The following is a 23,407-nucleotide window of genomic DNA, read 5'->3' as shown; positions in this document are numbered from 1 at the left end:
ACATCTATCCACTACAGCAGCATTATTTTTCATAAGCCACAAAAGCTACATTAAAGTAATGTTAACAGTCTGGCTTACTTTAAATTAAAGAAAAAAGCAGCAAAGAAATTTAGAGCTAAGAAAGCAACTCAAAGCAGCAACGACCCTATAGTCCCCCCTTACGCCAAAGCATCAAGAGATCCCAAAGTAGTGTGTCATGCTGAATTTTAAATGTGCTAAGATTTGCTCAGAGAACAGAACTAAAGATGAAACACCATCCAGAAGCTGCAGAGTTAACTATTGCTTTTGTGGTAATAAGCCACACTCTTAACATTACATTAGTGGGCTTTTAAATATAACTATTGCTGCTGCTGAACCAGCAGGAGGAGCTCACAACATTTTTTAATCCATTCATTCTGCAAAATTTGGAGAGGCAGTTGTGTAGTTGGGATTTTGGGGGGACAGGAAGGAACTGGTTGGGCTTCTTCTTTCCACTTTTGTTGGACGTGAATTCAATAGTAAAGGATCCACATGACACTCATGTAGGTATTGCTTTTAGAAAGCAGAAAATAATGATATGACTATTTTAGCACAGGATCTGAAGTTTGCATGGCACATAAATGAATAAAAGATAGCAGTCAAGTTTCCAACCTTATAGCAAAGGACRACCTTAAAGGAAAGGTGGCAGGATCCATTAGGTGCTTTATACTGGAAAAGAGACTTACCCATGAAAGGAAAATGGTATGCTATTGCACTGTACCGTTACTGATATTTAATTTATATTTCAGTTTCTTGTCCACTGGAATTCCTGGAATTGTTGGATCATGACCCATGCAGAATTTAGTGTCCATTTTCATAACACAGAAACTCACCATATGAAGCCATCTGTATGGGTAAAACTCAGGACACTATGCACTAGGCCAGTCTTAATCTACTACTCTAGAAGTAATCACTGTAAAAAAAAACTAGTTCCTTTTCTGTCCTCTTAGAACTCTACTTTAAAATAATGAAAAGAAGCCTGATTCTAAGACAAAAAAAGTAAACACCCAAACAGAGTATACCTGCTTTTTAAGTATTCCGCATTCTAAGTTTTCAGACCTTTTGCTGTATTTTTTTTTAAACATTCCTTGCAGGCTACGTACCAGTGCCAGACCATATGGTTACCGTAAGTTTTATAGCAGAGCTACAAATCACCAAGAACCTGAGTATATGATAGACTACTACATGACTACTGTTACCAAGTTATTACATTGCTCTAAACCAGAAGACTGAGCACATTATTAAAACTATAAAATTCATTACTTTTCAGATTCTTTTTACTTATGAATCCTGTAGACATTTTCTCTATATGTTTATTCAGTATTGTGTGAGTAAACTAGCACAAGATATACAAATAAACCCGTAACAACMWCCTCCTTTTATAAAGCAAATATGCACTTGTATTGTACCAGTTCCTTACACATAACCACCAGTTTAACAAGTATCTAAAAAACCATGCAGTCCAGATACTGGAAGAAATAGAATGTATCTGGTCTACTGTGATATACAAGTACACCTAATATTTGCCTAAGCATTTTTACCTCTGTATCTTATATAATACTGTTCACAATTCATGAACAACTTGCCCCAACATCTAAATTTTCTGAGAGACTCAGTCCCAGAAATGCAGAGCTTACAACAAGATACTGAAGCCAAGGCTACTTTCATTCAAAAAACAAAGTTAGCAGTCACTAACCCCTGTACAGGAACATAATGATTAAAGCACTTGCCCTCCCGAGTCAGACACTAGGATCAGTGCTCTCTTCAGATTCAGGGGTTCAGTCCACAGTGCTTGCCTCCCAGAAGAGATCATCCCTACCAACTAGGATGGGACACGGCAATCTCTACCCCTCCCACAGACACTGGCCACACCACAGGAGAAAAAGCAGGATCCACAAAGCCACAGTTGGTCAACAAGTGGAAACACTATTGCGGTGATAAGGTTATTTCTTTGAAGGACGGAAATCATGGGTTCCGGTCTTACTACATGGCTAGCTTATGCATACTGTATTAAAATGCCACTCTAAAAAACACCAAGAGTCCTGGAAACAGAAACTTTAATTCAGAATCTGAATTAAAAGACTAATCAAAAATGGCAGTAGAATTCAAATTAAGCTGTTCACATATGTTCCATGTTACCAGTTACCAAGGAGAAGAGTATAGGATCTTTTAAATGGTTTAGATATAGCTAAAGGTGAATGGCCAGTCAGCATGTGAAAGAAAAGATGAGCTAAACTGGAGGACAGGAGGGGAAACTGCATTCCCTTCATTCTTGTCCTCTATACAGAAAATGGTGGAAGGGCAGAGGTGAAAAAAGTTTGCTTACACCAACTCCTAAAGAATCAAGATTTCACCCCTTCTGAAGGCCCTTTTCTCTAAACCATTCATAGTTTTCTTTAATTAAGAAAAATCTCAAACAAAATGTTGTTCAAGGAAGCACTATAATTCAAAAGATCACCAAAGCAATYTTCTGTCCTTCCAATTGAATTATAGTGCATACCTCTAGGAACAATATAAACAGGAATATTTTGCACCTCAGAAATAGAGATGCATTAGATAGTAATTAATCTGATATTTGGGACTATGTTTCACTAGCAGGAGAAGAGGCAGCTACATTTCTATACTTTTTAACAAATTAAATAAGGATCTGACTAAGAGGAAGGCAATTTCAGAAGATGGCTATCACACTTTTTTGTAAAGATAGGATTTTTAAAAAAAATCTGGGCCTTTTTATATTCAAAAGTTAATTGTAAATTCTTCAAAAAGGAATTACGTATTCAAACATATTTTTAAAAATAACTACAAATTGAAGACATCAGGTAGGTAGAAGMAAGCATCTGATGTCAAGAGATGATGTGCTTTGGTGTGTATTTTTATTATCCATACTATTTCTTAAATCCTTCATTAGCTAAATTAAATTCATGAATTTTATTTAAATATGAGTCCAAAAAAGGCTAACTGAATTAAGATGGTTAACTCCTGGCACTGAAGAAATTATTTTGTATTGTAATTAAATGACACGCAAAATCAGCTGTGGCAGAACAGTACTTCTATCATAAAATATTTTCACAGCGTAAAGGTGTTATTACACACATTGACTAGAAAAACAAGCAGCTGTAGAAGTGAAAAGTTTTGTTCATACAACTGCACATATAATGCAACTGAGAATTTRTGTATTATTGCACAAGTAAAATCAGCCACTTTCTGAAAAGCATTTTCTGCTTATAGTTGTAAGGACTAGTAAAGATCTGCCCCTTCCAGTTGTACCTTTATACATGCTGTTTCACTTCATTCAAACCAACCCAGGACTTTGTAATGACRATATATTTTATTCTATATGTTTAACAATGTAACATATATAATATTCCAATATATATTTTTGAAATGAGAGAAAAGCTTCATTTATTTCTGTTGAGAATGTTAATTTAAATCTTTACTGGTTACCCCTCATTATTTTTAATTCTTACAAGTATTTGCTTTTCATCCCTATTGACACAGCTCTCATATGTCTTCTACATGGCCAATTAGCTGTATATTATCGCGTGCCTGGACCATATCAGAAATATAAAGTATAGGGAATATTAATAAAAATAATCCTAGTACTTTATTGATTCTCTTAAGATTATTAGTTTTAAAGTGATAWGTATGAAGAACCATGTTATTCACTTGCACAGACTACAGGAAAGATGGTACAAAACACTAAATTGTGCTCCTGCTTCACTCACATTTGTGTTTAATGAATTAAATGTGGAGCAAGTTTGCTTACAGCAACTTTCTGTATCATTGCTATGATTTTATATTATATTATTCTTTTCTTATATTTGATGTTTTACATATTTCAGTTGCAGCTGAAACCAATTATATCCCTTAGTCACAAAATTTACAGCAAACAAATATAGTAGAGCTCTTAATAAAATGTTTATTACATTTTAATTTGAAGTAAAAGCTTAAGCATAAATAGATACRCTTGAATTCACTAAATAAATTAAAGCATACAGATAGCTACTTAATTACTCTATGCTGACAATACAGGATTTATTCAAATAATAACAGTACTTTTAAATAATGATATTTAAATCACGGCTGTATTTCCAACACCTTCGACCTGCACTCTTATGCTCTCATTTATTTGCTATACAATAGGTTTCATCATGAAAATGTTAAGATAAACGCAAGATAACTACCCATCTACACAGGTATCYAGTAGTCTCTTTACTTCTATTGAAGACGATACAGAAAAAAACATTCCCTTTTCCTATAAACCATTTAAAACATTCATTAGTCAACTTTTCATTGGGCTGAGCAAGCTTCAGATTTTTTTCCAGAGAGGTTCATGTCTGTGTATTTTCTTGTTTTTAAATTTGACTTTGGGAAGTGATCTAGTATTTTGCAAAAATAATAGTCCATTCTAGTAGTAATCTGRAAAAAGTAATCGAGCTTTCTCTAGTCCTCTTATTCAGTGTTTGACCTATACAGGCCCCTTTTGAAACATATCAAATTTCCATTTGCTCAAAGTAACTTCTGAACTATTTCACCTTATGCTTAAAAAAAAAATAAACAACTTTCATTCAGCACAACTTCAGTGATAAGAAGCTACTTCATAACTGAAAACATCTGGAAATTCTYTGTCAACTAAACAGAAAAGAAGATGAGGCTAAGTGGTCTGGGAAGGTATGCATCTACTACAGCAATGAAGAACACTAACAAAGAGGGTTGTTTTCAAGCATGATAAAAAATAACAACCGTTACTTGCAGAGAAATCGCGCAGATCAGCAACAAAGAATTCTCAAGACAGAGGATTCCTGTATTATAGCAAATAAATGGGCACAAAAAGAACTATGCCGAAATAATTTTTAAGAATGCAGCTTACTACACAAAATATAGCTACAAATTCCTTGTCGAACTAAAACTAGGATCTCAGCCCACACATACAGCAATGAACTTCAAATAAAATGAAACATAAGTGTACCTCCTAAAYTGTAATTACTTACTACTGATATCCATCATTTGAACCTCCAGATTCATGTAGTGCTTTTTTGAAAGCAGAAAGGTGTAGCCAAAAACCAAGACGACCCACTCCTTTCCCTACATCCTCCTCCACCAGAAWGATACTAATTCAAACAATTCTTTAGCTGTCTAACTTGGGTGACATTCACAACAGACAAAAATAAAACTGAAGAATATTGAAGGAAGTAAAGACAGTGGGTTATAGCAGTGAAAAATATTGTAATGTAATTACRTGTAATTGTTTATCTTTCTTTTTTTGTACATCAACAAATCCTTTACTTTGTAATGGGTAAACTACAGAGCAGYGGATCCAATAAATAGAACCTTGTAAGATTCCTGGTCCACTGTACTTTTTTCCATTGTTTAGGCCATTTACATTCTTTGCTGTTATTTTTTATTATAAATTAACTGTATTATTTCACAGAAAGACTGTTTCTTACATAAAATTCATCTATACTGCAACAGGTCAGCTCAAGGCTGATCATGACACTTAAGTCCTCCACACACCAGTGGCTCAGAGCTGCTCACAAAGTGGCTAGGGAGGAGAGCTCCAGTCTATAAGGAAGGGTCTCCACACTAGTCTTGAGCAGCTAAGAGTGGAAGGCTGCAAATAGGCAACAAAGGCACCATAACATTGATCCAGCTTTGGCGGTCTACACCTGGCTTAGAAGAGCAGAGGATATTACATTTAGATACACGTTAAAATATTGCAATTTAATATGGTGGAGGGAAACCACATGGCAACCACCTACGCTTAACATATGTAGGTTCCCAATTACTTTTGTCTCTCTAGCCCTTTGATACTCTGCAGAATATTCAAGCTTTATAAATAAAGAGGAGACTCCAACCTTCAACAGGACAACTGGGTTACGTCTTTGTATCTATAAAATCAAAACGTACACACACTTCACAGCCAGATTGTCCTATTCACCAARAAGGGCAAGATGAAAAAGATTCCTGTCTGAAATCGGACTAAACAAAGATTTCAGAGCCAGGTGGAGGGATGTTTCCGGACTGTCTGTTGCTGTTTTACAGTAGTCTTACGTAAAGAGGGGTATTGCTCCTTCAAATTTTATTTAAGCAGCATCTTTTCATCAGGTTGTAGCATCTTTTCGTCCAATGACAAAAAGAAAAATGATGAGCACAAGAAGAATACTAAACTAAAACTAGAATCTGATCATCTGTCCTCCAAAGAAYTAAATGGATAAATGATAAGCAGTCATTCAGCAGGTTCACCTAGCAGCTAATACACAGGACAGGGAACAAAGAAAAGAACAAATGACATTTATATGAATTTAGTTGGTGAGTTCCTGGTACACAAGAGAAGATTTCAAAGTAAATAGATTTTAATTCTCCAGCCAGRTCCTTAGGATCCTTTAATTGCTAAAACATATGTTGTTAAGTCAATAGGGTAACATCAGAAACAACTGTCTGATCTTGAAAATTCTAGTACACTAATTTTGTACAAACTTAAGTATTAGCATATATGTTGCTGGCTTCAGAAAAATAGGAGAGTTATCTTTATTTTAAAAGGAGGATTAGGAAAATTAGGATTTGTAAAAGCTTTTCAGCCTCCACTGGAAACAGGAAAACTAATCATATCTTTGTCTGTTCTGCTTCAGGCAAACAGTATTGCTCAGATTTGACCATGTAACTTCTAAGCCCTTGAGTTTCGGGAAACTAGGTCTCTAAAGTGCTCAGATCAGCTTGCATCAAGAAGCGCTGTTACTAATAAAGTGGTTAAAAAGGAATAGTTAAAAAAAATCAAAATCCTGAGCAGCAAATAGCAGTTAGCAATGCACAACTCATTAAGATTCTCACAATAAAGGAAGAAAACCACAGATGACCCACAGACCAAGATGCTGACGAATGGTCTGTTCGCAAGCAGCAGGAGCCGTGGAGAAGCCTGCTGCTCATACTCCCTACACAGAGAGCAAAGCAATGCACACTGTGAGCTGGTGAGGTTTCGACTAAGACTAGAAGAGTTACAGAAAAAAGAAAGGACTGTTGGAAGAGTCCCACTGGTAAACAAAAAGTAAATCAGAATGCGAACACAGCCGCTGCAATGCACAGTTTGCAGCAGGAGCAAACTTCTGAAGGGGAATGTGAAGGTGGCCCTCCCACCGGGCTAGCTAACTGCACTACAGATCCAGCTATCTTTGTCACAGGCCACAAGGGGACACAATCCACAAAGTCAGGAGCCCATGTCACACCAACTTAACAGCAAAAAGTAAATCCAGAAGTTCAAAAAGTGAGGCTTGCATTTCTGATAGCAAAGTTAATAAAGGCAGTTTTGAATTTTCCCGTTATTTCTAATGGTACATTACGTCTCCTAATCAGAAACAAGATTTCTCCTTCCTACTCTGATTTTTCTTCTTAAAAGTTAAGAYAATTGTTTTTCCATTGTAAAATTTGAATACTATTTTCAGAAGATTTGTCATGTTTATTTTCTTGTCTGYAGCACAAACACACAAAATAAAGAATCCCTGCAAAAAAGAAAATTGTTAATAAAAGGTCTCCTATTTGTCCAGCAACAATGAATAATAAGTGTAACTCCAGCACAGCCTTAGTATTTAAAAATCATTACCTGCTTTTTGTAATACCAGGCTGAGGAGTTACTTTTTAAAACATTACACCTCTAAGGTTTAAGGGGGATAGACACTATGGTCATCAGTCAAATCAACCCACTGGGATCTGTTTCACAAGCTAAGGAATTTTCCAGATACAAGTAAGAATTATCCAGATAAAAGTAAATAACAAATGATCTCTTCTCCAAGTATACAGGCTTCGGTTAGGCTGGCTCCCATCTCCTATCTCATACCTCCTCCCTGTTGCTTAAGTATTCATTCAGCTCAGGCACMGGTGGTGCACATCGCCCTGGCAGCACTCCTGTCTCCTCACCTAACAGGAAGACGTAAAAGCAGCAGCACGCTCCAGGGATGCACGGACACGAGCAACCTTTGCCAGCCCGTCATTCCGCCCCCGGATGGCACTCCTGCAGAGCACTGCTCTCTCAGAGMGCTTTCCCTACTTACAAAAAGGAGCAAAAGGGACCAAAATTACTTTTTCAGAGACAAAGGAATTTACAAAAACAAACAACAACAAAAAAAGGCCTAACTACCCATTCCTGCCTAGTCTATTATGCCAGACCACTTGATTATATTGGAGGTGTTACTGTTTGAATAACAAACCAAAGGACTGAAAAATCAGAAACTTCAATATAAGCGATGTTAAACTGGGCTTAAGTTAGCTGCAATGCTCACAGTGATGCATGACACAAGCACTGTTAACGGTCCCATTTAAGCTGCTTTTTTGTTTTTCATTTATTTTGATATAAAATTCAATTTCTTTTATGTTGTCCCCACATTTTGACTTCCTAAACTATTGCTGATTTTTGCAGTGAGGGTGCTTGGAGGTTTTTGAGGCTGTTGAGCAACTTGGGGCTTTTCACAGCTAGAATTGTAAAACAGACAGATTTGTAACATGGAATGTTATATATGCTTTTCTGTACATTAAAATAATGAATTAGCAACAACARTATTACATTTTCATCTTCCCTTCTCAGAATTAGCACTGCTTGAAGATACAGAGTGCAGTTCACAACTCAGCTGCAGGTGGAACCCAGAACCAACTCATAGATAAGCCTGTATTATCAGTTATCTTCACAATCAATAGAGACAAAAGCATAAAAGAATATTTAGGCCTCCTCTGTCTGTAAACCTTCCTCAGTTTGACCTAAAGAAACAATTTGATTGAATATAACTAAGCCAGTATAAGCTTGAGCCTAAGATAACTAAGCGAAGACAAAGAAAGTCACTCAAAAAAGTAAGTATGGGAATGGGGAAGCAGGTGCAGATGCCTCCTGTGCTAAACCGAACTCCTAATTCAGAGAGGTCCAACTAGTGGAGATTAGACTAGTGGATAGGAAAACCTATCCAAAATCCAAAACAAGYAGCAGCCATCTTATATCTTCTTCAMAGCCGCAGATGGCTGACTGCTGTTAGATAGCTACACCGCAACATAAAAGGGGACAGGATGACGGGCAACGACTGTKGCAGAGCATGGCTATCTCAGCCACATAAACCTCAGTGGCAGTCCCGTTCTAAACTGGGCTGAAATCCAGCAGAGAYGTTTTGTTTTTTTAAGCACAAGGCTGTCTCCAAGTTCACTGATGCCTGTTAAAGCCATTATATGCATTTAATTCTGTGAAAATCTTAAACATGCCCTCAACTCCYGAGGCCAGAATTCCACAAGTGGCATGAATGTCACAGCCACGGACAGAACAATACATTAGATACTGAGTAAACAGTTGTTTAAGATCTCATGAAATTCCTTCTAAAAGAAATCACAACTACAACTAAAAATGACCGCCTTCTTTCACATTTAAGGTAGTACACTTGCAATTGAAAATTCACAAAGATGTTGACCACAACTACTGATCTTCTCTATAGCTTTCCTTCTGCACAGCTAGCATGATCCATATGGAACAGAAAGCGCCCCTGGTCTCCACTCGCACTCTCTACCTTCCTAGCCATCATGAGTATAATATGTGAAACACTGTGACAGAGGTAGAGATAGTATAAAAAAGGACATGTTTGTTACCTGTCTTCTTGCTCCAGTAAGGCCAAAGAGAAGAGAAATCTAAATATTCATTATATCGATCCATGAAAGTGAAAACAGCTAAATAAAACCATGATGAAATTCAACTAAAAATCATATCATTTGAAAAGAAATTTTAGTTGAACAAAGCATGTGAATCACTGAGACAATACTGTCTTCACTGTATTTTTGTCTAAATGTCAACTTTCATAGGACTTTCATGATTCTGAATGTGCAATAGGTATAAACATCATGACCATCCAAAAATATTATGAAGCAGATGTTGCAGAAACTTTTTCAATGAAGGCTGACAAGAGTAGCCAACAGCCGTAAGAAGTAAACTAGCTAACTTCTGAGGTTCCTCACAGTCCTGCATTTCCTTGATCCTAAGAAAAAATGACTCCTTTAGATCACTGAYAACTTCTGCCTAAGGGTCAACAAATACTATGCAAATCAACTGCCCATTTTTAAAGGTCTCAGCTTGACTGTGAATTAGCATTAACATTTACGAAGTATTTCTCTTTATACACTTACCTTCTCAGTACTATCTTTCTGCTTTTAAGGCTGACAGTATTAAGTGATTATGTAATTATCCAATAAGATTTGTAAGAAAAAAAACAGTAGCTTATGCATTTGAAGTGTTTCAGGCACACCACAAAACACTGGCATATTACTATATCTGCATACAGTTTTACCATCAAGCTGCTGAACAATTCCATTCCAGATTTATCTTGCTCAGTTGTTTATTTTTTTTAATCATCAACTTAAGCCAATGTAATTTTTTTGGTATGGCAATTATTTTCTTGCTCTCAAATATCTACAATGGAAGCGTAAGACCTTACTTCTAAACTCATTGTTAAATATGGTTGTTAATTAGAAAACTAATTTAAGAAACAAGTAGATACAAAAATGTTCCACAGACATGAGCATAGTTAAATCTTTGTACAGTAGCACTATTTAAGTAATCTAGTATTGTAATTCTCAAGTCATGCCTGCTACAGATGAAACAAACATCTAACTTAGGTCACCGAACAGACGGAGAAGTCAGGAATAAACACACTGTCTCAATCCATAAAATTTCCTAGAAAATGAGCAGAACTTACAGAAAACGATGAGCCATTCTTTGAAACTGCAACAGGGTAAACTTCATCTTCTAGATGCACAGAGAGCTCCCAGCTACTTCTCTGTGATTTAGTAATAGGAATTCTAAAAAAGAAACACGCAGAAGAAGAATTTTTTTTAAACAGAGATTTCATGCTGCAACCATTTTAACCGGAAGCACTTTCCTCATAGGATAGTCATGAAGGATATAAAATACCATTAGCTATGGACATAGTTGAAGAGTATATTTGAAAAAAAATCCTAGATGCATTTTTCTGTCAAATGGTATATTAGGAGAAAATGCATACTAAGTTCTTTCTAGATTTGCCTTCACACACTGGGTACACCAATAAAGTTATAACAGGCTCTTGAGTACAGTTAACACYGACTGCAGAACAAATTCAAACAGGATGAAAAGCAGATGAAAAAGTGGTTTGGCAGAAGAATGGCAACAGCGAGAGCTGCTGACAAAACATAATCACCATCCCTTTCATCTCATTCTCAGCAATTCTTAATTAAGTCCAATTATATTAAAAAAATGCCAAATAAATAGTATATATAATTTTATAATATAGATTTTACATTATTTCATCCACAGAGGCCTTCAAGTGAACTATAAGTAATGATAAACCACAACCCATATGCAGGATTATACCTGTTCCTGCAGTAGTCTGTGAATGCACTAGCTACTGGTTAGTATAAGAAACTTGCTTCTTATCAGCTTCAACTTAAAGAAGCAAACCTGACAGCATGGAATCAGACCTGAAACTTGCAAATTCAAAGCAAAAATTTCAGTTATTTTATGTAAAATGCGTTCATTTTAACTTTGATTTCGCTATCCTCATCTTAATTTCTCAACTTTCTTCAAGTTTTTTGTAACAACATCATAATGTACACTGCAAGCTTTTCTGATGAGTAGCAGCATCCAGCCTCCAACACCATATACGAACATCGGCAAGCACCACTGAGGCCTGAGAGAAAAAGGTATGAACAGACAAACAAACAAGGCAGGTGGAGTTTAAACTCCATTAAGACAAAAGTACATTATTTTGGTATAGTTTTTCTTCCACAATGACTCTTAATGTTTAGAATTCTCCGCAAGAAGTCTACGGGGATAATAAATTCATCACATTGAGACTTCTCCTTAAAAATAATTTCTGCCATAATGCTCACTATTCACCATCAGTAGACTGTACTGCTCACTACATTATTCTGGGGGAAATTTCAGAATCTTAAAATTTGAACCAGATTCTACTTCTCAATATTGCAGAGCCTGTGGAAATACATGTTTCTGAATTTTGTTGCATGCAGCCTGCTAAAAATTCAAGTGCCCAGTGAGCCAAACCTCCCTCAAAGTGCTCAGTTCTCTGTCAAATCAACAGGGAGAAGTACCTTTCAGGCCTCCAAAGGCCACAGTAGGAGAAACTGTCTGCTTCACACAAGTATAATACACTGACTAGCAAACAACTTATGCAATATCAGAATCTTGGATTTTCACACACCAAAAATTTAGGCTTAAGTTACCTAAGGTTACTTGATTTAGGTACAAGTTATGTAATATCAAGTAAGCAGTTTCTAAAAATTTTGTTTTGCAGTTTGTCTCAAGGGGAAAAATGGAAATACTAAATATATTAGCTAGACGAGCAGATATGCATTCATCGTTAGTCACTTCTAGATCCATACCAAGGACAGCCTACACCAAAATTCTCTGAGTATCTTAGCTCAGCTACTATCTCTACCTGCAAAGTTCATACTGAAACTGATACTGAAATAACTTGTTCCCAAACTAAGAGTTACCCTTTGCATTAATATAGAGAGACAATTGTCAAAATAATAAATCTGAGGAAGTATTTATGGCTCCCTTGTTACAATGATATTTCTCAGCACCTCATCTTGAGGTTCCTTTATGTCACCAAAATATTTACCCTGGCTGATAGGAAATGCTACAGACGCTGGAGTTCCTGAAGAAGAGGAACTGAGGAATTTCCTGGATAGGTAGTAGGCAACTAGCCAAGAGATGTTTTCACTGGACTTCCTGGTATCAGAGCACCGATAAGAATAAACGTAGTGGGGTTTTGGCCCAGACTGGCTAAATTCTACATCATATTCCATGGCAATAACCAACAGGATTTAGCAGTTTACAACTTCATATTTCTTGTGTAAAGGTAAAACCTCAACTCAGACACAGCTTAGCAGATCTGCTTCACTGGTGGCATGAGATTCCTTATAACCCTGCTGGCATGGCCCTGCTTCATATTGCATTTGACTGGAAGTGACCTCATGAATCTGGCTGCTGGCCATCAAAGGAAAGACAGTCTTGTTCTCCAGCAGGGATTATTTTTGTTCAGTCCTGTCTTGCTGAGCTTTGTCAAGTGTATCTGCAAACAGGATGCATGCATCTTGAAAGGCACGACTATGATCACTGCTTTGCCTGCGTTTCAAAGTGCCACAGAGTCATATAATTCCTCCTYCTGCAACACTGGTGGTCAGGAGGGCAAGGTCCAGATCTGAATTTAATRCCAAAGTATGCAGCAAGTTGTACTTCTCTCTTGGAATTGCTGTATTCTTTTGCACAGGGACATTTTTCAGCTTTGCTAATCAACTGTCTGTGGCTTTGTAACTGTAACCTACAGTTATATTGACTAAGATGGAYATATAAATTAGTTCATCAGAATACTACTTTTTAAAATCAGCTTCCTTTCAAGGAAATGATTCTGTAGCACTWGTCTCCATTCTAATAGGATAAAAAGCTTCTTCATAGTGGTAAAGATCACAAAGTACAATCTGGGGAAAACTTCTTGGATCTGGAAAGGAAGTTTATCAAATCTGTGAACTGTTTTAGAAGTGGTCTATCAGGATAAGAAAGGCTTTTCTTTTTTCTTTTCTTTTCTTTTTTTTTTTTTTTTTTTTAATGCCTGAGAAGTCTGAGTGCATGGGAAATAATCTCTTTGTTCTTGGGCAAAGTTGCTTCCTTTAGCTGAAAATGCTTCTAACTCCTCCAAAGAGGAGACATCTGGACTTCTGAATATAATTTCCACTAGCTGATGGAAAATACCCAAATTTCTGGATAGTTCCATAAATTTATAACTTTCAAGATTCTACCTACTGGGCTGAAATATGACATTTTTATTTAGAGAAAAAAATATTAAAGAAAAAATATGCAATTTTTACCATCATAAAAGATGTAAACCATTTCAGGTTGGCATGAGGAACTGAAGAGTTCCTCAGCTTTCCCTCCTACTACAGATTCAAAATCTGCATACTATCTCTTTTGTAGGGTTTCACATACGTGCCCTTTTGGTAAATAAAGTCTCATCACAGAAATTACTTTATGTATGGAGATCAYTGGCTACAAGAAGAAACAAAAAGTTTAGCAGCAAGATGAGTACTTGGTGAACATGAAGAAGGGCCRCAGAGAGCTACACACTGTTCTCCCTTGCCAAGAGTATCACACACAAGGAAAGAGCAAAGGGAAGGCAAAAGATTGCGCAGGCAGGACAGAGGGTGGAGAAGGGCATCCTGGATTCCTTCAATACAGAAATGGGTAGTCCTGAACTGCCTTTTACAGGGAAGTTTCATGAGCGTAGCGGCAATAAGAGTACAGTGACAGTCAGGCTCTAAGTCATAAAGGCTCTACTGTAAAGTATTTCAGTTATAAAAATATTTCAATGGTATGACAAGCAAAAGAAGAGTGCCTCATTTTTTTTTAAATCTCTGTCACTATTTGTTAACTACATATGATGTCAATTTATTACAATGTCATAATTTATTTCATACATAGCAGTGTCTTATGTCCCTTTTACCCCCAGCTGTCAGGAGAGAAAGAGAGAGATACTTTATAATAATGCAGCAATTTTAGTTCTTGCTTTCTTTGCAAGTTTTCAGTGAGGGAAGCAGACAACAGCTAAAAGTTTTAGATCAATGCACACTATGCTCACAGAAAGCAGACACTAGTTAAACTATTATCTATTCTAGTCAAAAACAAGTAACGAAAGAAAACAGACATTCACAAAAGCAAGGCAAGTAATAGCTCTGCCCCAGCCTATCTGTTCTGATTGTCACTAACCAATCAGATAGACGGAACTCAATAAAACTACAATTTTCTGTAGTTTGTGGCAAATAAACTCCTCTCTCTCRATTACTGTTGATGATGTAATGAGCTATGGTAAATGTTACCAGCTCCTAAAGGGTCATGAAATTGAGTATAGATTTCTTCACTTCCAATTCAAAATGTGAGTTCTAATGCTGGTGGGGGGGGGAGACTTACAAATTCTCTTACCTTTGATATTTTTTGCTGCATAATACTTTACCTAAATACAGAGAAATCCCAATCTATCATAACATTCTCCAGTTATGAAAGATTGTAAGCATTTGAAAACCACATTCTAAGACACTCCGTAAAGCTGTTTCTCAATTGTGCAATTACCTATTCAGCAGTTAAATAAAAGTGAAATATTGACTTAAAACAATGTTAATGGTCAAAGAATCATTAAGAAATCCTTCATCATAACTTTCACAGCAGGTGGCCTGTAAAATGATCAAGAATAATGTGCTGGATTCTGTAGCCACCAAGGTCAGTTTCTGCATACAAATCTTTGGAGGGGGAGAAAAAAAGACCTTCAGAAAGTGGGCCATTCATCTGAACCAAGTTCAGAGAATTTCCAGCACTGTGAAAAGATATGTTATGCAAGCACATAGATGTATTCAGTGGGGGTAGACTGAACCAGCTACATGGAGACTACAAAGGAGCCCTCCCATGGCTCATGAATAAGTCGAGGAAATGATCAGAAAAAAATGTAGAGATGTTTAGACAGATGGCCCACTTAAAATGCCTGGGACAGGGCATAAGCAATTTTAATGAAACTTTAGATCTACCATATAAATTGTTTCTTATTTGCTCCCCGCTCCCCCTAAAAAAAAAAGAAAGAAAGAGGGGCAAGTAGAAATTTAACAACTCAAATGAGAGTCTATCTTATGTAAAAAAAAAGGAAAAAGGGAAGTAAATCTCACCCTTTTGAGTATTATTGGTTTAATAAGTTCATATATAAAAAAAAATATCCTTCAGAGAACCTTCAGCTATCAGATGAATATAAAAGCAGGGAATGGATAGATTAAAAGAATTCTAAACAGAAGTGTACTGCCAAACAAAACACAACTCTAAGCTCACTATCTGAGTACTTTCAACACTTTCCAACATAAAAGTTCATCACTGCACAGAAAAGATAAAAGCAGCACTTTCACAAGATTATTTTAAGAACTAAAAATTATGTGAAAGGAACCTAAGAATCTGGGAGTATTTTATTCAGCAATTTGAAATATTTTCTACATGCATTCACACATATTTTCTAYATGTATTCAGATTGCTTCATCTATACATATCATACATGCTMTTTTCMTTCTTTCCTTCATATGTGCATATRTATACATATATTCCTTTCACCAAGAGTATGAATATATACCATCATTATAGTAAATTATAGTTCTACAGGTTATACAAAAATAAAAACCTCTACTAGCTTGTGTGCCAGCGGACCAGACATGGGCTAAAAGAATTACTTAATGGTTCTGTCAATATTATTTTTATATTAAAATTGCTTACATATTAATTCAGATCAAAAACAAATACACGTATTTACAGCCACATACCAAATCTGAATAGTGACCACTGGAATAAACAAAATAGCATGGAAGGTAAACTAGATAATAGAAAGCACTACCTAAAAGGATGCTACTGAGTGAACTGTGCTTTCATTCAAAACACTGTACATCTGGATACTTCCTTTTCCTGTAATAGCAGCCTTTTGAGGGATYTGCTTTGACATAAGGGCCTGCAATCCAATAGCCAATGAAAAACTCCAGAGCCTTTAATGACCTCTAGATCAAGYCTAACTGATGAAATAGGTAAAGCTAGTTCCTATAAAATATTTAAGTGCTTAAAGMAAACTTATGCTGAATTTAGCTATCCCAACCTAAATCTGTGGTCCAACCTGTCTCCCCTTTATTTAGCTAACAAGAAACCCTGCAGACAACCTGAGCTCATCCTGGCTAATCCTCTTCCACTCTGAAGCTCACTTCTGTGACCAAGCAGCATTCTGGTCCCATGCACAGTCACCTCAATCTCACTGCTCTGCAACTATCTTGCTGCTCAGTTTGGCATGGCTCCAGGAWTTAAGGAGACCTTTAGCAAAGTTGTCTATGTGGCTTTAGGGAGAAGGTTCGTGTTCRAAGCACGCAAGCAAACATCAACAATTTTGAGCCTCTTGAAAAAYCTCTTATGGTCCTCTTCATTTTTAAAGCTGCCAGGAAGAAGAGATTGGGTTTTTGCTATTGCCCATCTTGTTATAACAAATTGGTGGCTGTAGCACATGCAGCCAGGGAATGAAAGATCTGGGTTATTGGTCCCCTTCAACCTGTGAGGGTTTGGGCCTACCTCTCCTATCTCTCAGGAGAAAGGGCCTGTGCCCAGAGGCAGACATTAAGGGACTCATCATCCTGCCTGCTGATGGTAGGGAAGAATGAGAGATTTACAGAGGCACAGAGAACACAGCTTTGTAGCCTGATGATACATCCTATGGGAGGAAGAGTTCTAGTATCTGGTTCAACTCCAGAAAATTTTTATGTACTCTACACTTAACTCACTAGGTAAAACACAAAGCAATTCTGGGAGCTGAACGCAGAACCCAAGACCATCCCATTCCAGAGGAGGGTCAGACTGCCCATTCCTTCAGCAGATGCTAGCATACCTTAAAAATTACAAACAAATAAATGGAAAACATGATACTGAAGTTCATTCCCTCCTATGACGTGTCAAGGCTTACTTCAGCATTGATTTTTCTTGGAAAAAAATAAATACTGCAAGCATTAATGCTAGATAAGAGATGTTGCTCTTTATCTCATTGCAAGCATTTCTGAGATGGGAAGCAAGGAAGCTTCAAATCGTAAGTTTGCAAGTATAGAGAAAAGATATTTATTTTCCATATAATTTACAAGTCTGCTCTTTCAAACTCTTTCCTGAATCAGCAAAACTGTTTATCAAAGTAAGAACTACCTGCATGCAGGTGTTTTTAATCACAGTAACCAACATCGACTTATGCTGATAATTGTTTTAGAGAAAAGAAAAATCTGTTGGTCATCAAACAGGGGTTCAGGCTATTCCTCCTCCATTGAAGTCTTTTATTTCACAACTGTGTGCATCTCTAACACTTACTGTTGCACCCTCTATTTTTAGTAATGGTTTAGTTCTGTGCAAGTTTGAAGAAACAATAATGATAATAATTATAACAAACACTCCACAAAAGGGAGAGGACAAATCCTATACAAATTTTGCTCTGTTTTCTTGAACAAGGAAATTTATAAATTTCCTTATGATGCAGATATCTAGGAACAGTTTTAGAGTAATTATCCTACCTTCTTTAGATGCTCAAAGAGCTTCAAACACGAATCACAGTGAAGCAGTAGGGAGGGCTGCAGCTCTCTTGTTAACATCATTCAGGAGCAATTACCCCCTCTCATATCATACATGATACGATGGGGTTGGGATGTAAATGTTGAGCACCCAGCTCCTGCGCTTCCATTCAGACAACGGCTGTGCCCACCAGTAACATTCTGTTCTTCACTTTGCTTTCTGTCTGTTTTTAACATGCATAGGAAACCTGCAATGATCTAAACATAATACAATCTCTAAACTACTAATAAGAAAATGGAGGTGAAATGATGGAGTACATCTTAATAAACTTGCTAACATAGGAGTCATTCCATTTTATATTTACCCATAAAGCAACTTTGCATACTTGGTAAGTTTTTTTCTTTTTTTTTAACCATCTAGGCAACCTCTCTGATTGGTTTGTTCTAATCATCTAATACTGAAATTTGTCTGATTTTCAGCCTACTAATCTCAAAATAAGTGCCACCAACTGCTGTAAAACTGAATTCAAACCACATCCACAACTTTAATCTGTTGTCCCATTGTTCTGATTTCAAAATTTCAGCTATTATCCTACTTTAAAACTAGAAGTTCTGGAAAGTAACAAAGTAACTGAGACGGTACACAAATTAGTGTTTCAKTTTAGTTCTAGAGTAGCTTTTGAAACAACATCTCGATCTTTACTGACTGCTTTGCAGAACAGCCTCAGCACACAGAATGCAGGAAAGAGAAGACGTGCTCCAGAACTGCACAAATGGGTATTCGCTGCCTGGGGCTAAGCTGAAGTCTAGTATACTTAGTGAGAATATCAGCTCCTCAGCACCAAATAGTTCACTCTAGATCCACTCATACTGGTGCACATCCCAAAGATAGCTATATTAAATATTACTGTACTTAAGATCAAAATCTTTTTTACTCCTACAAAAAGATTTTGATCTTAATTTCTGCAATTGCACTCCTTCAAACCCAAAAACTCAGTGTTTAGTTTAGCTCAGTAAATGTGGTATGAAACCATRGTGTAAAAGATGAACAAAAAAGATACTGAAATTCAGGCTCAAAGACCTTTATTTACTCACCCCAGTAAAAGAAGTTACTTTAAGAAGTACTTAGCTTCAGCCAGGTTCTCTCAGTTGAGAGCAATGAGAACATTTGACAGTGCAGTACTTTTGAAAAAAAATCATACTGCCAATTTGAAGGACCAAATATATATAATATATATATATACACACACACACTGACATTTTGAACTTCCATTTTGAAAAAAATCTTGGCCTGACGTGCCAGTGCTCTATCTACCCTATCATATAATAATACCATCTTGCACATATTACTCCATCTGCAACTACCTATAATTTACAAGCTTAATCTGGAAAAAAACACATTAAGCTATCTTTTTTATGTTCAGAGATACACATCTGCACCTATGGTCTGACTGCCATACCAGCCATTTAAAAGCAGTAACATCTGACTGATACGTAGCATTTCATCAAYGTACAGAATATCCTTTACAACAGCAGAAGACCCAATACAATGAAACCTGTCAGCACATGCTTGACTTACTAAATCAAGAACTAGATCAGGAGAGAGAGATATCACTGCCAAGGGAAAGGGAAGTCATCACAACAACACCGTCTCTGAGGAAATTTGGCAACAACACCAGGAGTAAGAACATTAGTCTTCTAAAAGGCCCACAGGAAATACAGTATGCAAACTAATGAGAAATGATAAATTATATTACACTAACAAAAAAAGAAATTTGTCTCAGAGTCAAGCCAAAAATACTTTTTATAGAACAACGCCTCCACACTTTTTGAGGTTATTATTAAGGATCATGTATTGAATGCTACCCTTCCTGTGTTTAATAGTTTTATTTAGGTGTCTCATCTAAGAATTGCAATAGTCTGCAAGATTGGCAGAGCTACTTTTGATTTACCAGTCCACTCTGGACTGATCAGTTATTACTGACAGAAATAGGGAATAATTGTCTTTCTGCCACAGTTCACAACCCCTGTATGTGACTTATTCTCTCTGATGCCTGCCACAAATGCAGCATCCTGTACGTTATTATTTAAAACTAATTTTTTATGCATCTTGGGAAGCATAACACTTGCAGCAGACTTCAGCAGTGTTTCAAAGTATTGTAACAGCTCACCCCATCACACAGAGATTAGCACTTCCTGTATACTTGGTTGCAGCTAAGCCAGAGGAGTGCATCTAAGAGCTTAACTATCTCATGCCAATAAGTTCACTAACACAATTGTAATGATTACACATGGTCTACTATGATCTCTTCTCTATACAAGGCTTAGTTCAGTAAATACATAGGATACACATTCAGGATGGTATATAACCCCAGAAAAGAATAGTTAAGTTTTCCCTTAGTAGCCATTCTATATACCATAGCATAGGAAATGGAAGCTGGCCTTGAAAAGTGACTAATTTGCAACAACAGACTAGTTTTTAGACACAGATTCGCTTTTCATGAAGATACTTCTTTACTGCRTACACAAGAAGAGGGCTGGGTGGACAACAGCGCAAACATCAACGACACATGTACCACATCACGGACAAATCAGATCAGAGCACCCGGTTAGGAATATCCGGCCAGTTTCAGACAGGCAACATAGTCACTCCCTCTCTCTAATATGTAAAAATTGCAAAGTTTCACAGACTTTAAAGCTTTGTTCTCTGTTTCTTCCACAGGAGATTCCTATGGAACAAATTAACAACGTTAATTCTGTTTAATTAAAGAGAAGAACAGCAGGAAAAAAAGATAATAGATAATATAAAAYGTGCATCTTCAGTAAGTATTAATTCTCCATGCCTAGTCTATTATGGCACATAAAAGAGCTCCAATAACTCACATTACCTTCAACAGATCTTTTACTGCACCTTTACCTGACAGCCAGAGTCCGCACCATCGAGCTTTAGCCACCAAGATTCACCATATTTTCCCTCTACAACGAATGGAAAGAGAAAAGTATCTCTCCAGAGCAAGTCAGAGCTCAAATAGGCTGAACTACCTTTTGGAAACACTTATTTCTATTATATTACTTAGTAAATATGAATTTGGGCCACAGAAATCCAGCCTCAAGTTGTTATTAACAGAATCACATGTATTCAGAAGAAGCCAAACCTCTGCTTTCACTCCATGTATTTCACATTTTTCCCACTAATTTTTCTGCAGGCTAAGCTCAAAGTACAGAAAACAGACTCTGTGGGAGGTACAGACTCAGAGATTGACAAAAACACTGTCGCACATATGATTAAGATGAATGGTCTTTCGCTTAGATTTCTCTCTCTGGCTTATTTGGAGGGAATAATGATGGATATAGTATAGTAACATTAAAAATGGTCTAATGGGTAGAACAATTGTCCATCTAGTCCAGTACTTTGTGACAAATAGCAGATAACTAAAGAGAGTATAAGGATGCGGCAAGAATCTAGGCACACTTCTACTAAGTACTTGCCTAGAAGTTCCCTCTTCTTCCTTGCCTTTATTTAATACAATTTAGCTCTAAATTTATTCAAAGCAGTTTGGCAATCCACAAATCAAAAAAATATTTTCTTAAATACAAAACACATTTTTCTACATGCTATCTATCACATATATATACAGATGCATGCATATATGTACATTTCTTTATGCTATATGCAGCACTTTTCCTTAAGCGTGATTTCTTACATACTCAATTATTATATAATTAAAATAATTACACATATTGTTTATAGAGATAATATTGTTCCCTCTTTCTTAGTAAGCTGATATGTAAAACTTTTTTTTTTTTGAATGTTCCTGTTCCAAAAACAACGACGAGCAAACAAGTTTACTCATCAAGAGGATGCTCAAAAAGAACAGCAAACTGTTCCTCCTGACACAGAAAAAAAACAAGATGCATTTTGGACAGGAAACATAAAACAAAATAATTGTATAAAACATGACTTGGTATACACTACATCTAACTGATTTTGATCCAGCGTCTGTAACTATTCCCACTGGAATAGGAATTCCTGGATATTTAGGTAAAAAATTACTAAGTAATCAGTAAAGAAAGAAATGAATAACCAGAGAAGAACCAAAGTGTTTTCAAAATACACATCCAGAAGTAGTGTCTGGCAGATGAGAGAAGATATCTTAGTGAGACACTCAGAAACAATTCTCAACTTCTTCAACTCCAACCTACTTTACGCTCTCCCACTCCTGCTGATGGCAACCATACACAACGACAGGCTTGTTCTCTCTAGAGAACACAAGGAAATCTCCCAAAGTCTTCCTGTTCACATCCAACATAATTTCTCTAAAAGACAAATAACTGCAGTCCTTTTCTGTGYGAAAGGAACCACCCCTATCCCTGTAGAGTTGTGTTCCATGCTTGGCACACCACAAACATGACAATTCTTCACCACAACRCAATTCTTAAAAATGGTGGACAGCAAAAGGCCACCAGCTCGCACCACCTCCCTCATCTAGGGACRGTAAGGCTGGGTGCTGCCAGAAGAGGATCTGCTTTATAGCAAGTAAGTTTCAGTGCCTGGTAGAAAAATGGGTGGCCTGGAGAAAACCACTGCTGTTTCAAAGTGTATCAGATTACCATTCACGGCAGATAGAGGAGCCTTAAACACATGTACCACAGGACTGTAGTAAAGATAGAAGTTAAAAACYTAGGAGGGATACCAGTCGCAGGTACAGGGAGCACATTCTCCTTCAAATTAAAATTTTAACAAACATTCGAGGGTATTTGGAGGGCCTTTAAATTGGAAATCAACAGGTAAATAAACGATGCCCTAGGAAGCAAATCATTATCAGCAATTWTTTGCATTATCGCACTGTACCACTCCTAGATCAAGATCAATTTTACTAATGGCTACAGAGAGCTGGAATAAAGACTAGTCATCCTCTTCTCCCTTCTAAGTCAAAGGATGAACATCCTTGGTTTCAAAGGAACCAGGTTCTATGCTGTTCTTTCCTTCCTAGTCTTTCTCAAACTACAGGCTTGCAAGGCGGCCATTATACCAGGGTATAAGGAGTAAAATACACACCATTTAACGTTCAAAAGAAGAAGGTTTCCTCAAATACACATAGCTGATTGCTGACTTTGAGTTGTGCAAGGTCAGGTAAGAGATCCAAGCTCCAGCTACTGAACAGAGAAACAATTAACAAAATTGCCTCTCAAATACTTCCTCCATAAGAATTAAACAAATACGCATCGTCACAGAGCAACAAATGGGCACATGATTCAGCTTATGAAAATAAATATA

The 23,407-nt window shown here is 36.7% G+C and overlaps 1 protein-coding gene across 1 annotated transcript in view; it reads right to left on the bottom strand.

The window, feature by feature from the left end:
• PCCA (propionyl-CoA carboxylase subunit alpha) overlaps nt 1-23,407 on the bottom strand; it is a 287,460-nt gene that overhangs the window by 102,900 nt on the left and 161,153 nt on the right. The window contains exon 18 of the mRNA XM_085305994.1: nt 10,728-10,830. Coding sequence (XP_085162120.1) covers nt 10,728-10,830 — 103 coding nt within the window. The remainder of the gene's footprint in view (nt 1-10,727; nt 10,831-23,407) is intronic.

The sequence above is a fragment of the Rhea americana genome, unplaced genomic scaffold (genome assembly GCF_003343005.1).
Source record: "Rhea americana isolate MKP2758 unplaced genomic scaffold, rheAme1 scaffold_23, whole genome shotgun sequence".
NCBI classification, from domain to species: Eukaryota; Metazoa; Chordata; class Aves; order Rheiformes; family Rheidae; genus Rhea; species Rhea americana.
This window is presented reverse-complemented; position numbering and strand designations above follow the sequence as displayed.